We start from the raw sequence: 15,435 nt of genomic DNA on the forward strand, positions 1-15,435 counted from the left end.
CCTTGCTCATTAGCTATTGCACACTATGTTCACCTGATTCACTGTCACTTGTTCAGTGGTTCATTACTCAAATTTGGTGTAGGGTAGAGGCAGTGTAGTTGTTGGGCCATGGCAAAGAACAGTAGCACAATCTTCATTGGGCCAGCGGCTGATAACTGTCAGGAACGATTCACAAACCTAATTTCCTATTGCAAACACCAAATCTAAACACAGTAGTGCCCAAAAAGTAGACACAAGCATTGTTGGTGTAGTGAAATTTGATGTGCACCCGGGACGGGGGTAAACAGAGGAGGGTTTAAAGGGCCACCACTGCACAATACCTTCTCTCCTTAGAGCTAGTGTGGTACTAATCAACTTGTCCATGCTGCCACGCGTCTCAGGACGGACCCACAGTTGCCAACTCTTTACTTTTGACGAGTGCTGGGCAAGCTATGACACCTCCAAAAATGATGCCGATCGGCCGAAAACTTACTTCCTGGCTAATGTTTTTTTTTGCTTTAAAGACACCAAAGGTGTCAGTGTGTAATTTCACAGCCAGACCCAAAAGACGACTGATGTGTCAATGAGTACGAAGGGGTTAATACTTTGGCAAGCTGGGCAGAAAAGTGGCAAATGAAATTCAACATAAAAAAATGCAAAGTACTTCATATCGGAAATAACAGTGTCCATGCGAATTACAAAATGAACAATATCCAGTTACCAAGTATGGACAAGGAAAAGGATCTTGCTGTGATAATATCAAATGACCTAAAACTGAGTAAGCAGTACACTGAGGTAGTTAAAATTCCAAACAAGTTGGTGGGTTTTATCGGAAGAACTTTTGAGCTGAAATCGGGAAAATTCATATGAGGTTAATAACATTTTGAAATAAAAGAATTGTAGGGGTCTTTACAAATTAGGGAACATGAGGCTAGTGAATTTAGAAATAAGGGAAATCATTACTACCTACAGATTGACAGTCCCTTTTTGGTTTCAGGTTAAAAGCAAGGATTGTACTGTTAGGACTACTGCACATTCAACAAGCAAGCTCCATTATGGTGTGCAGAAACCTCACCAGTGTCTCCAAAATTGTTACTACCAGGAGCTTCCACACATACAAGTCAACACACACCTCCTTGGAACGCATAGCACATACCCCAAAAGCCCTTCAGCCGTCAAAATGCAGGTGCCATAATCTTAACATATCTACCTATTTAGCAGTGCATTTTAGAGCGATGGAGAATAAAAGAAACTTGGAGGAAAAAGGGGGACAAAATATGGGAGGGAGGGAGAAAAGAAGAAAGAAGGGGGAGAAGTGAGTAACTGAGGGAGAAGAAAAGAGAACCGAAGAGAAAAAGAGGGTAAAAGAAAAAGAATCATAACAAACCATACACATGCAGGTAATTAGTTACTGTGAAAATATTACTATTGGCAGGGGTACAGTATGGTGCAAGGGTAATAATGGGGTTTTATATATCATCTGTATTAAGCTAGTCACTTCTTCATGGTTTCAATACAGCTTTTTAGTTTCTACATCTCAGACTGTCAAGAACAGCTTGCAGTTGATAATATGGTCACACTAGTAAAAAAAAAAAAAAAATTAATAATTCAAACAAAAGTGAGAATTGCCATCATCATGGCCAGCCCCACATTAAAAAAAAAAAAAAACTATTTCAGTGTTGTTTGTATCGTGAGCAATGGTGTGTACAGTAATACCCCACATTTAACTCTTAGACTTACCAATGACAACCTGGGTCGTCATGCTTTTGTCAACCTCAAACGTCAGTATGACGACTTTGCCTGTCATCCAATGTAAGCTGTAAAGAAATCATTAGAGAGTAGTCATTTTTGTTGGATGACGGGCAAAAGTGGGCGGAGCTAAGTCTGCCACAGCTGGTGCATGCTTGCTTACTTGGTTTGCTTGGCTCAGTGTGGTGTGAGGTTCTTCATAGGTAGGATATACACCTCTTGACCTCCCACCAAACACTTATGCTCCTTTTTCTCACGTATATATGCGGCGTTATTGTTTAAGAAAATACAACAAATAATGCATTATTGGAAAGGAAATTTACTCTGCTACGTATTGAAGCAAAATATATTACTTTTTTATTTATTTATTTATTTTTTTTTTTTTAAGACTGTAAATCTGTAGAATGTCAGCTAACTTCTACCCCCTTTTTTTTGCATTATATTTTGTTTATATTGTCTTTTTGGACAATGTATGACAGAGCAAAACTCTTCATCTTCAAAATGAGTCCAAAGTGGCTTTTCTATTGACTCTCCCTACGTGCTAAGGGGTCTTTGTATGCAGCATGTGTTAGGAGTGTAATGCTGTATGGTAGTGAGACCTGGGCAGTGAAGGAGGAGGATATTCGTCAGCTCAGACGTACAGAAATGACAAAGATTAGGTGGATGTGTAGTGCATCCCTGCGTGCAAGGTCTGGGGGGGCTGGGTTTACATTGGAAGAGTTGAGAGGTAGGATGGGACTGGAGTGTATTGGTGTTGTGATGAGGAGAGGTAGATTCAGATGGTTTGGACGTGTGGAGAGGATGGGGGATGATAATTGGGTGAGGAAGGTGAGAAGTGTTAATATTGGGGGTGGGGTTATGAGGGGTAGACCGAGAAAGACATGAGACGAGGTCATTAAGTGTGACCTCAGGGTTGAGGGACTGAACAGGGAGGCTGCAATGGATCGTGCGGCATGGAGAGCCGCCTCTAGGTGACCAAGGCCGATGCATGCAAGCATGTTGGAGCCTTTAAAAATGAAACGAAACGATGTAACGAAACATTAGAAGTATCTCTACGCAACTGTTCTGAAAGCCCTCGAGCGAGAGTTACGCGCACAGCCAGAATTTACACTCCTCCCTTCAAGGGATAGGGTTAACTTTTTATCCGTCACATTTGTCTTAGCTCTTGTATTCTAGCTAGTCATAGATAAATTTATTCAGTGTAGAGAATCCCTTTGGCATTAAAAGGTTAAAAACCATCTTTGTAATCCTTGTGTTTCAGAGTGTTATATTGTGACCACCAAAAACTATTATATTTAGCCAAAAAGAATCTGTACACAGCTAAAGGATTAAGTTGAAATGAGGCTTTGTCCTCGTGGTATGGCGAATGTTGCAAAGTCTATCCCAGCTACAAAGAAGGTAAAATGGCCTGTAGGTGACAAGCAACTGACATGACTTCTTGGGTTACATTACCAATAGGGACATCAGTGGGTGTTCACACTGCTAAAATGTGACATGCCATTGAGGAAGTATAGTGCTCCACCCTGTCAGTCATGCCATAATTCACAGCCACTAGCACCACTCTTCCAGGATTGCATGAAGACTTGGAAAAACAAGTCATTGAGTGAGTGATCCCGGGATGTCCCCTACTATCTGTTGATCTTGTTTCAAAGAGACATAATAGTGTCTACCAGGAAGTGCCTGATCCTGTCCCCACCCACTTTGCTAATTCATCAAGGACTCAAAATTTGACAGGACTACCTAGATATCCTTATGCAGTTTTACACAGAGGTTTGACTAACAACAGTAGACCTGAAGCATGTTTTTTTTGCATATCTTGTTACATACCCATGCTTGAGTTATTCCATGCCAACTCACCTAATGCCTCCCAGTTCATGTAATGAATTTTTTAGAAAATTTTCAGGAAAGTCCTACATCATCTATGTAACCATACACAATCCTGAAGCTGTACCCCAAATAGTTTTTTAGTTATGAATTTTTAAAATTTGGCCCAAAGTACTTTTTTTTCTTTTAGCCATTTTTAATCCATGTATTCAGAGCATCTCCATCTGCTTTTTTCAGTTTGAGTGAACCGAAATTTTCTCAAGAGATTAAAAGAATCATAAGACTAATTTATAACAGGTATTCAGGCAAATTTTTGCTGTTGAATATGCAGTGTGAAAATTACTTAAGGAAACCTTTTTTCTTTTCCAAGCAAGTTCTTTAATTTTAAAAATCAATATCTCAATCAGCTTCTAATGTTTTTCCAGAAAATTTTTATTCTATGCAGTATTGTCATATTTCCAGCATACCTAGAAGGTATTTAGTCCTACATGAAAAATTGAATGTCACTGAGGTAACTTAATATGGCCCCCTAACTGAAGAACCCATTTTGGGTCAGTTTTGACTATTTTCTCAAGAAGGATTATTTTTGTGTGTATGATACTTTTTTCTAGGAAGGGTGGTGAATTGAGTGAAAGGAAGGCAATGATTGATTATGTGTGTGTGGATGAAAGGATGCGAAGATGTGTAATGGATGCAAGAGTGTATAGAGGTTGGGGGAGTGGACTTTCTGACCACTACTTGGTGGTAGCCAGAATTAGGATTCAAGTAAGATGGAGGAATAGAAGAAGGGAAAGACGAGAGGAAGGAGTAGTTGCAAGGAGAGTGGAAAGGTTACAAGAGGATGAGAAAAAGGCAGAGTATAAGAGAGAAGTAGAGGAACGATTGGGCAAATATGAGTTGGAGCAGATGGGGGACGTGGAAGGTGTGTGTAGAATATTTACAGAAGAAATATGTGCAGCATGTGATGTGGTGTGTGGAAGGAAGAGAAGACGGAGGGGGGTGCAAGGAACAGCGTGGTGGACAGAAGAGGTGAAACGGGCTGTGGCACAAAAGAAGAAAGCATACAATGAATGGATGAGAAATAAGGGCGTGGAAGAAGTTGAGAGGCGGAAGAGAGAGTTATATGTAGAAAGAAAGAGAGAGGTGAAAAGATTAGTAAGAGAGAGTAAGAAGAGAGTGGATGAGGAATTTGGAAAGAATTTGAGTGTAAAGCGGAGGGACTGTAAGAAAATGTTCTGGAAAGAGGTGAAAAGAGTAAGACAGGGTGGAAGTGAAGTTAGCAGGGGAGTGAAAGATAAAAATGGTAGATTACTAGTGGAGAAGGGAGAAAAAGTGAGCAGATGGAGAGAACACTTTAAGGAATTGTTTAACGTGGAGGATGGAAGTAATGCGAGTATAAGTGGCTGGGGAATGGTTGGAAGAAGGAGGGAGGTGAGAAGACAGGAAGAAATCAGTAGGATAGAAGTTGTGGAAGCAATGAAGAAAGTTAAATCGGGGAAAGCCCCAGGAATTGATGGAGTGTGTGGTGAAATGCTGAAGCATGGGGGAGAGATAGTAGTAGAATGGATGTGGAAGATGTGCAGATTGGCCTGGGAGGAAGGTAGAGTCCCGGAGGATTGGAAGTCAGGTATAATTATTCCCTTGTACAAAGGAAAAGGGGAAAAAAAAGTGTGTGGTAATCATAGGGACATTTGTCTTCTTAGTATAATAGGAAAAGTATATGGTAGGATACTTATTGACAGAGTTAGAGAAAGAACAGAGAAATTAGTTGGAGAAGAACAGGGAGGCTTTAGGAAGGGAAGAGGTTGTGTAGATCAGATATTCATTCTCAGATCTTTAGTGGAAAAGTTTCTAGAGAAGGGAAAGAAGTTGTATGCGACTTTCATGGATTTGAAGAAAGCATATGACAGGGTGGATAGACTAGGATTGTGGAAAGTGTTAAGAATATATGGAATAGATGGGAAGTTGTTGAATGCTGTGAAGAGTATGTACGATGGTGCGAAGGCTGCAGTGCGTGTGGATGGTGAACTAAGTGAATTTTTCTCTTTGAAAGTTGGGTTGAAACAGGGATGTGTCATGTCTCCTTGGTTGTTCAATCTGTACATGGATGGGGTAATAAAGGAGGTACAAGGTAGGGTAGTGGATGTTGGAGTGGCCCTGGTGAGAGAGGATAGTGTTTGGAAACTCCCTGTACTGTTGTTTGCAGATGATACCGTGTTGTTGAATGAAGACGAAGGGGAGCTGCAAGGCTTGGTGGATGAGTTTGGGAGAGTGTGTAAGAAACGGAATCTAAAGGTGAATGTAGGGAAGAGTAAAGTGATGGTCTTTGAGGAGGCGAAGTCAGTGAATGTACAGCGAGGTTGGATGGTGAGGAATTGGAAAATGTGAGTACGTTTAAGTACTTGGGTAGTGTGATGAGTAAGGATGGAGGTTTGGAGGGTGAAGTGCTTGAAAGGGTACAGCAGGGAAGAAAGGTTGCTGGTTCTTTGAAAGCAGTGATAAGAAACAGGGAAGTGAGCATGGAAGTGAAAAAGTTACTACATGACAGTATTGTGATACCAACTCTAACGTACGGAAGTGAAGCTTGGACGTTGTTGGAAGGACACAAGTCAAGAGTGAGAGCCGTGGAAATGAGCTATTTAAGAGGAGCCTGTGGAGTCACATGGAGAGACAGGCTGACGAATGAGGATATAAAGGAGTGTTGTGGTGTTGATGTGGATGTGATAGGAAGCGTTATGAGGAACACACTGAGATGGTTTGGCCATGTGGAGAGGATGGAGGGTCAAGACTGACGAAGAGAGTGTATGTGAGTGAGGTGGAGGGGGAAAGAGGGAGGGGGAGGTCGAGGATGAGATGGAGAGATGGGGTGGAGAGGTATATGAGAGAGGGGGGTGTGAGTTGGGAGCAGGGGAGTGAAATGGCGGGGGACAGGGCGACTTGGAGGCGATTTGTTTGTGGCCACCCCAAACGGGATTGAGGCGTCTGGCAATAAATAGATAGATAGATTCTTAGTATAATAGGAAAAGTGTATGGTAGGAAACTTATTGACAGAGCTAGACAAAGAACAGAGAAATTAGTTGGAGAAGAACAGGGAGGCTTTAGGAAGGGAAGAGGTTGTGTAGATCAGATATTCATTCTTAGATCTTTAGTGGAAAAGTTTCTAGAGAAGGGAAAGAAGTTGTATGCGGCTTTCATGGATTTGGAGAAAGCATATGACAGGGTGGATAGACATGGATTGTGGAAAGTGTTAAGAATATATGGAGTAGATGAGAAGTTGTTGAATGCTGTGAATAGTATGTACGATGGTGCGAAGGCTGCAGTGCGTGTGGATGTTGAACTAAGTGAATTTTTCTCTTTGAAAGTTGGGTTGAAACAGGGATGTGTCATGTCTCCATGGTTGTTCAATCTGTACATGGATGGGGTAAAAAAGAGGTACAAGGTAGGGTAGTGAATGTTGGAGTGGCCCTGGTGAGAGAGGATAGTGTTTGGAAACTCCCTGTACTGCTGTTTGCAGATGATACTCTGTTGTTGAGTGAAGACGAAGGGGAGCTTCAAGGCTCGGTGGATGAGTCTGGGAGTGCGTGTAAGAAACGGAATCTAAAGGTGAATGTAGGGAAGAGTGAAGTGATGGTCTTTGAGAGAGGTGAAGTCAGTGAATGTACAGCGAGGTTGGATGGTGAGGAATTGGAAAATGTGAGTATGTTTAAGTACTTGGGTAGTGTGATGAGTAAGGATGGAGGTTTGGAGGGTGAAGTGCTTGAAAAGGTACAGCAGGGAAGAAAGGTTGCTGGTTCTTTGAAAGCAGTGATAAGAAACAGGGAAGTGAGCATGGAAGTGAAAAAGTTACTACATGACAGTATTGTGATACCAACTCTAACGTACGGAAGTGAAGCTTGGACGTTGTTGGAAGGACACAAGTCAAGAGTGAGAGCAGTGGAAATGAGTTATTTAAGAGGAATCACATGGAGAGACAGGCTGACGAATGAGGATATAAAGGAGCGTTGTGGTGTTGATGTGGATGTGATAGGAAGCGTTATGAGGATTACACTGAGGTGGTTTGGCCATGTGGGGAGAATGGAGGGTGACAGACTGACGAAGAGAGTGTATGTGAGTGAGGTGGAGGGGGGAAGAGGGAGGGGGAGGCCGAGGATGAGATGGAGGGATGGGGTGGAGAGGTATATGAGAGAGGGAGGTGTGAGTTGGGAGCAGGGCAGTGAAATGGTGGGGGACAGGGCGACTTGGAGGCGATTTGTTTGTGGCCACCCCAAACGGGATTGAGGCGTCTGGCAATAGATAGATAGATAGAATTATTATTATTATTATTATTATTATTATTATTATGAGAAATAATAATAATAATAACAATAATAATAATAATAATAATAATAATAATAATGACAATAATAATAATTACAAAAACACGACAAATTTCTTCAAGGACAATTTTCATAAAGAAAAACTTTCATCAGCCATTGCCTACTTGAAACCGAGCAATAAAAGGGCCGTGAGGTGAAGATGCATGCCAGCTTAGGTCATCACAGTTTGTAAGTCCACCAAGTTTGGTAGCTCTAGTTTCGATCCTTCATGGAAAATTAGGTGACATTTGGAATACTGGAAACGATCCATTTATATTACCCCAGGCGAGGTCAAGGTCACAGATCTTGTGTACATAACCTTAGGTCATCAGAGCCTATAAGTCCACTAAGTTTGGTGGCTTTAGCTTTAATCCTTAAGGGGAAATTAGTTGACTTTACACTCCCTCTTTTGTTTTTCTGTCCTTCATTCTTTCCTCTTCCTTCTGCCTGTTGGTGACTCTACACTGAGTGACAAGCCAAATGGTTTCCTGGTGTACAGGAAACCATTTGGCTTGTCACTCAGTGTAGAGTCACCCACAGGCAGAATGAAGAGGAAAAAATGAAGGAGAGAGTGACAGAAGGAGTGTAAAGTCACCCACAGGAAGAAGGAGGAGGAAAGAATAAAGGAAAGAACGAAAGAAGAGGATGAAAGGAAAGAAGAGTGGAGGAGAGGAAACGGCAGACACCTGAGAACAGTACTACATCAAGTGAGTAGATGGTGAGCTGTTATGATGATGATGATGATGATTATTATTATTATTATTATTACTTATGCTATTTCAAAGGATATTTGGCCTTGAGCCTTCAAACTTGGTCAACTTAGTCTGACACTGTTTGCCTCTTTTAACCAGATATGGTGGCAATCAGTCAACCAGATCTTTGGATATTATCCGGAACAGAGAAAAGTGAGTCAGCCTCGCTGTCTCAAGAACCGCCTAAGTTAGGAAGCTAAAAATTGTACTATAAAATAGCCTTAAGATTGACGCATGCCGGAAGGGAGTATGGTTCCAATCGGTTGATTATTCTCCGATATCGCCTGGGGGAGAAAACTGGGACTTTCCCAGATATTCGGGATATCAGCTAATTTCCCCTTAAGGATTAAAGCTAAAGCCACCAAACTTAGTGGACTTATAGGCTCTGATGACCTAAGGTTATGTACACAAGATCTGTGACCTTGACCTCGCCTGGGGTAATATAAATGGATCGTTTCCAGTATTCCAAATGTCACCTAATTTTCCATGAAGGATCGAAACTAGAGCTACCAAACTTGGTGGACTTACAAACTGTGATGACCTAAGCTGGCATGCATCTTCACCTCACGGCCCTTTTATTGCTCGGTTTCAAGTAGGCAATGGCTGATGAAAGTTTTTCTTTATGAAAATTGTCCTTGAAGAAATTTGTCGTGTTTTTGTAATTATTATTATTGTCATTATTATTATTATTATTATTATTATTATTATTGTTATTATTATTATTATTTCTCATAATAATAATAATAATAATAATAATAATAATTCTATCTATCTATCTATTGCCAGACGCCTCAATCCCGTTTGGGGTGGCCACAAACAAATCGCCTCCAAGTCGCCCTGTCCCCCACCATTTCACTGCCCTGCTCCCAACTCACACCTCCCTCTCTCATATACCTCTCCACCCCATCCCTCCATATCATCCTCGGCCTCCCCCTCCCTCTTCCCCCCTCCACCTCACTCACATACACTCTCTTCGTCAGTCTGTCACCCTCCATTCTCCCCACATGGCCAAACCACCTCAGTGTGTTCCTCATAACGCTTCCTATCACATCCACATCAACACCACAACGCTCCTTTATATCCTCATTTGTCAGCCTGTCTCTCCATGTGATTCCACAGGCTCCTCTTAAATAACTCATTTCCACTGCTCTCACTCTTGACTTGTGTCCTTCCAACAACGTCCAAGCTTCACTTCCGTACGTTAGAGTTGGTATCACAATACTGTCATGTAGTAACTTTTTCACTTCCATGCTCACTTCCCTGTTTCTTATCACTGCTTTCAAAGAACCAGCAACCTTTACCCTTTCAAGCACTTCACCCTCCAAACCTCCATCCTTACTCATCACACTACCCAAGTACTTAAACGTACTCACATTTTCCAATTCCTCACCATCCAACCTCGCTGTACATTCACTGACTTCACCCCTCTCAAAGACCATCACTTTACTCTTCCCTACATTCACCTTTAGATTCCGTTTCTTACGCACTCTCCCAAACTCATCCACCAAGCCTTGCAGCTCCGCTTCGTCTTCACTCAACAACACAGTATCATCTGCAAACAACAGTACAGGGAGTTTCCAAACACTATCCTCTCTCACCAGGGCCACTCCAACATCCACTACCCTACCTTGTACCTCTTTTATTACCCCATCCATGTACAGATTGAACAACCATGGAGACATGACACATCCCTGTTTCAACCCAACTTTCAAAGAGAAAAATTCACTTAGTTCAGCATCCACACGCACTGCAGCCTTCGCACCATCATATACTCTTCACAGCATTCAACAACTTCCCATCTACTCCATATATTCTTAACACTTTCCACAATTCTTGTCTATCCACCCTGTCATATGCTTTCTCCAAATCCATGAAAGCCGCATACAACTTCTTTCCCTTCTCTAGAAACTTTTCCACTAAAGATCTAAGAATGAATATCTGATCTACACAACCTCTTCCCTTCCTAAAGCCTCCCTGTTCTTCTCCAACTAATTTCTCTGTTCTTTCTCTAACTCTGTCTATAAGTATCCTACCATATACTTTTCCTATTATACTAATAATAATAATAATTATTATTATTATTATTATTATTATTATTATTATTATTATCACTATTATTATTATTATTATTATTATTATTACTGGTAGTAGTAGTAGTAGGAGTAGTAGCACTGTAGAAGCAGTAGTTGCAGCAGTGGCAGTAACCCCAGGCTCATCACAATGTGAACCCAGTGGCAGTGGACTGCAGTTTCATTCCCCTTCTCTTGCAGTCCACCATCTTCCTTTTAGGGGAGGGCGAGGGATGTGGGGAACGTTTGTATAACCTGACAACAGAGCTGCTCAGTCATATCAATGCTACCACGTGAAAGCATCTCTCTCCAGCACCAAGATATTATTATGTTTAATAGCAGCACAGAGCATCAGTGTGTTAAATGCATAAATGGATTGTTAGGCCATTGCTGTTGGCATCCCAGGCTCATCTGTACGTGAACCCAGTGAACTGCATGCTGAAGCTGTCCCTCTGTAGGCCAAATGATATTAGCACATATTATTAAGAAATTAATTCATAAGAAGAGAGCTGCTTGTCTGCATGGTTACTGAATTACCAAATAGTTCATGCTGCATTATTATTAACAGGATATGTAAGTATTATAAATGACACAAATGACCTGTCAATAAATAATCATTCTCCCAGCACCACCGTGGTTTGAGGAGCAGCCATCCAATACGTCAGTGGCGTCGGGTGCTGGTGTGGAGTTGGGTTGCTGGGCGAGGGGCGTTCCCACCTCGACAGTCACTTGGAGGCAGGTGGATGGAGTGATGTCACTAGGAGGAGCCACTATTGAGGACCAGCGATTGGTTCTGCAGAAAGTGACGGTGGCGGACTCGGGTATGTATGAGTGTGAGGCGAAGAGTGAGGCAGGTGTGGCCACTGCCAGGGCTACACTCACTGTGCTGGATGCTCCAGTGCTGACCCAGCGGCCTCAGCACCTGCAGGTGATCCAAGGCAATGAGGCACAACTGCGGTGCCTTATGGAAGGCGAGCCTGAACCCCTCGTGCTCTGGCGCCTCCCTTCTGCGGACAGGACAGCTGTTCTGTCCCCTGGTCACAGCAGCAGCCACGCCTCAGTGTCAGATGATGGCAGTACTCTCCTGTTGCACCAGCCATCCACACAGGACACCGGTGTTTACTATTGTTGGGGCATTAACAGTGGTGGAGGGATGAGTGGGCGAGCAGAAGTGGTGGTGGTAACAGCACTGCCTCCACCAGTAGTGGGTGTGGGACCTAAGGACCTGACAGTGGCCCCTGGAGGAGCGGCCAGGTTCTCTTGTGAGGTGGTGAGTGAAGCAGCTCCAGCGAGTGTCACCTGGTGGTACCAGCCCTCCGAACACCTGCCGTCCCGTCAGCTGAGCCAGCACCCTCACCAGCCACGGTTCTCTCTGCCAGAGAACGGTGCCCTCATCATCAAAGACGTGTGGCTTGACGACGCTGGCATATACAGCTGTCACGTAACTGCAACAACAGGTAGTATACAGCAGGAGGCGGTGCTTAATGTGGTGGAGGACACAGAGCCAAAGGAGTCGCCACTACTGCCACCACCACCCAGCAAGCCCCGTGTACTCGGCTGGAACCAAACTTCAGTGCATCTAAGCTGGTTGCCCAACTCCCAGGGCAGCAAGGCTGGCCTCCTTTGGTATGCTGTGGAGTACTGGCACCAGGGATGGTCTGAGTGGCTGATGGCTGATGCTGTCATCACGCAGGAATCATGTGTTGTCAGTCGTCTGTCACTAGGCCACACCTACACTTTCCTGGTGCGTGCCGTCAACAGTCAAGGAGCATCGTTCCCTAGTCCTTGGTCTGATCCTGTCTCTACCAGAGCCAACCCACACCCCACCCTCACTGCAGAACAGGTATGGTATGTATAAATTCTCCTAAGAAATGTTGTGAAAAAGATTCTTTGTATAAGGAAATGTCTTCTCTCCTACAAATACTGAGCACGTCCTTGTAAGCGATTATTAGTGACGAAAATGCTAAAAAAAAAAAAAAAGTGTAATAATACATAACTTAGGGGGACTTGTTTTTGAGGAAAAGAACAGTTAGAACCCTTTATGCATACAGTGTGGTCGGTAAATTGCCATCTCCAGACGTATATGTTGCTGGGGACGGCCCAGTCGGTTTTTGTGAGGTGTGAAGATATTTTGGCTGCTTCATCACGTTACTGATAAATCTTCCAATCAATGGACATAAAAAAAATTATAGTATAAAGCTTGAAAAGGATTATGGAAAGTAGAAAATGATGCATGGTATAGACTGGTAATGCTGACTGAGGCGTAGCCTACCTGAAACACATAAGAACTGGCCAACATAATTATATGAACCACGCTGTGCCTTCCTCAGGTGCGACAGGTCCAGCGTCGCCTGGCGCGTCCCCTGGTAACACTTACCAAGGCCATGGCCACAGCAGCAGAGAGTGTTATACTGAACTGGAGCTTCCTGGAGCCAGTAGAGGACTGGGTTGAGGGGATGTTGGTGTATTGGATGGCAGAGGGAGGCAGGGTGGAGGTGGCTACTGTCCTGGGCACCTCATCCACCTATCACCTCCACAACCTGCACCCCAACACGCCCTACACCTTCTTCATCGTACCCTTCTGGCACAGCGTTGAGGGCACTCCATCCAACTCATACCACTTCACCACGCCCGAGGACGGTAAGTTTTAGGTCCCATATGCTTGATAGCATAGGAGGTTTCGTAGCACCTCTTCCTAAGAATTTGTTTGGGATATTACACATTTTTATCCTCCTTTACGTTTCTAAGATATACTGTACAGTATCGATACTAATATTTTTGTAAATTATATGATGGAGACTATCAGGGTGTAATATGCACGTTAAATTACTAAGAAAAAGGTGCTAACAGTTATGAAGCTTCCAGTGTCAGTTGTAGCCTAGTATGACCCTAGGTTTCTTCCAGCTTCGAGATTACAGGAAAATAATCAATACGATTATTTTTTTTTTGGTTTGCTACCAGTTTTATACTTCCTGTCTTCTTGCTTCTGGATCTTGCTTTACTCTGTCATTATCATTGAATAAAAAATCACGATGCTAGTGAAGGCAGCGTTTTGACGACTGAGTTCGGTTTGGGAGAGACTTATAGGATTGGAGGGGGATAGTTGTAACCCTCACTGACCCTTTCCATTAGAAGGATGCTTCGTAGGTTGAATAAAATATTCTAGAGGCAGTAGGAAAAAAACAAATAATACATCCCTGGCAGTAATTGGTATGTCAGACATGTGGGCTGCGTTAGGTATTGTATGATAACATCAACTACCGTACAGTACTAATGCTGTTTGAGGCAAATTATAGAAGAAACAGTGTTGTAGTTACAGTGATAGGTATTCAGAGTACTAGGTTATAGTTTGCAGCTTACGCCAAGCATCACAAAGTCTGTTTTTGTGCTATATGCCAGTGGTCTTAGAGTAAACCATGTGTCCCTGGCTCTATCAGTATCATATGTAGAGAAGCAGTTAATCGGATAGTAAAACAAGTAAGAACTCAGGTACATAGATTGATAAACATGCAGACAGATATAAAAACAAACTGAAACAGATAGATAGATAAACTGATAGACTGAAAATTTGAGAGTACTGAGAGTATTGTCATTACAACCTAACCTTAATTTTAAGTGTTCATACCTGTCTTTCCAGTGCCACTGACTGCGCCAGGTAAGGTGCGAGTAATGAGGCAAGAGGAGGGTTCAGTGCTGATCGAGTGGTCTGGTGTTAGTACTGAGGAGGTGCAGGAGGAGGTGATAGGGTACATGGTCACACTCAGCCACAACGGTAGTCAGGTTACCGAGACAGTTGGTACACCCTACCTGGAAACTCGTGATTTACTGCCTGGACACATATATACCGTGCGTGTGGCGGCGCTGACAAGTGCTGGAACAGGACCTTTCAGTGCCCCTGTAGTGGTGGAGGGGCAGGGGTTGCGCAGGACGGTGGCGGCAGGGGAGGTGCTGCATGCTCCACCACAGGCAGTATGGTTGGCGTACTTGCTGATTCCGCTGGTGCTGTTACTGGTTGTTGGTGTGGTGTGGTACTTGTGGAGGGTACGGCACAATGCACCACCAGCCAGCCCTCCTCATGCACCCCCACTGTACCAGGACCTTCCATCAATATGTACAGTGACCACAAGGTATGGCGGCCGTCTGACAGTGATAAGGATTCCAGCTTATCCTCCTCACGACTCCTCAAGTCAGATCAGCTGGTTAGTGAGTACGCAGAGCCGAGGTTGCTGCTGCCCAACCACACTACTGAACCGTACGCCACCACGGCCCTACTGGCACCATCACCACCACACACGTCCTGCTGCCACCCAAATGATCAGTCTGTTGAGATGCAGGTCAACTGGGCTGCCATCCTGCCACCTCCGCCAGACTCTCCACCTCCAGATCTTGACATGGGGGAGCCACGGCAGCAAGGAGCAGCGCCAGGGATGTGCTCCGGGCCTCCCAGTATGATAATGTTGGCAAGGTAGACCCCTACAGGAGGCCTTGTGATGCCGACTCTGAGCACACGTACGAGCCTTATGCACAGGTCATCCCTTCTGACAGATTCCACATCTTCAGTAGCCTCCAGCGATGTGGAGACAATAAACTGTGTGTTGACTGCCACCTCGCTCACCCTGGCCAGCAGGGTTGCCAAGTCGCACCCTGCTCTGCCCGCGGAAACCCAACTGAAAACCAGCCCAAAAGTAGCCCAACACCAATAATTAT

At 43.7% G+C, this 15,435-nt stretch overlaps 1 protein-coding gene across 1 annotated transcript; it reads left to right on the forward strand.

Annotated features, from left to right (window-relative positions):
* The first annotated feature begins 1,766 nt into the window (after positions 1-1,766).
* LOC145409202 (roundabout homolog 1-like) lies at positions 1,767-15,197 on the forward strand. The gene is made up of 6 exons (XM_080279693.1): positions 1,767-1,791; positions 11,355-11,843; positions 11,931-12,571; positions 13,059-13,368; positions 14,366-14,756; positions 14,846-15,197. Exons 1-6 carry the CDS (start codon positions 1,767-1,769, stop codon positions 15,195-15,197), a joined length of 2,208 nt encoding a protein of 735 aa, XP_080135819.1.
* Positions 15,198-15,435: the final 238 nt, after the last annotated feature.

This window comes from Coenobita brevimanus, chromosome 80 (assembly GCF_032717465.1).
Source record: "Coenobita brevimanus isolate Jiangsu-jjx chromosome 80, ASM3271746v2, whole genome shotgun sequence".
NCBI classification, from domain to species: Eukaryota; Metazoa; Arthropoda; class Malacostraca; order Decapoda; family Coenobitidae; genus Coenobita; species Coenobita brevimanus.

Bases quoted from the DNA above. Each gene is read 5' to 3' on its own strand.
- LOC145409202 (XM_080279693.1), top strand. From the start codon at position 1,767: ATGACGACTTTGCCTGTCATCCAAT. The intron at 13,369-14,365 runs GTAAGTTTTAGG...CTGTCTTTCCAG, and splicing joins CTTCACCACGCCCGAGGACG to TGCCACTGACTGCGCCAGGT. The intron at 14,757-14,845 runs GTACTTGTGGAG...CAATATGTACAG, and splicing joins CTGGTTGTTGGTGTGGTGTG to TGACCACAAGGTATGGCGGC.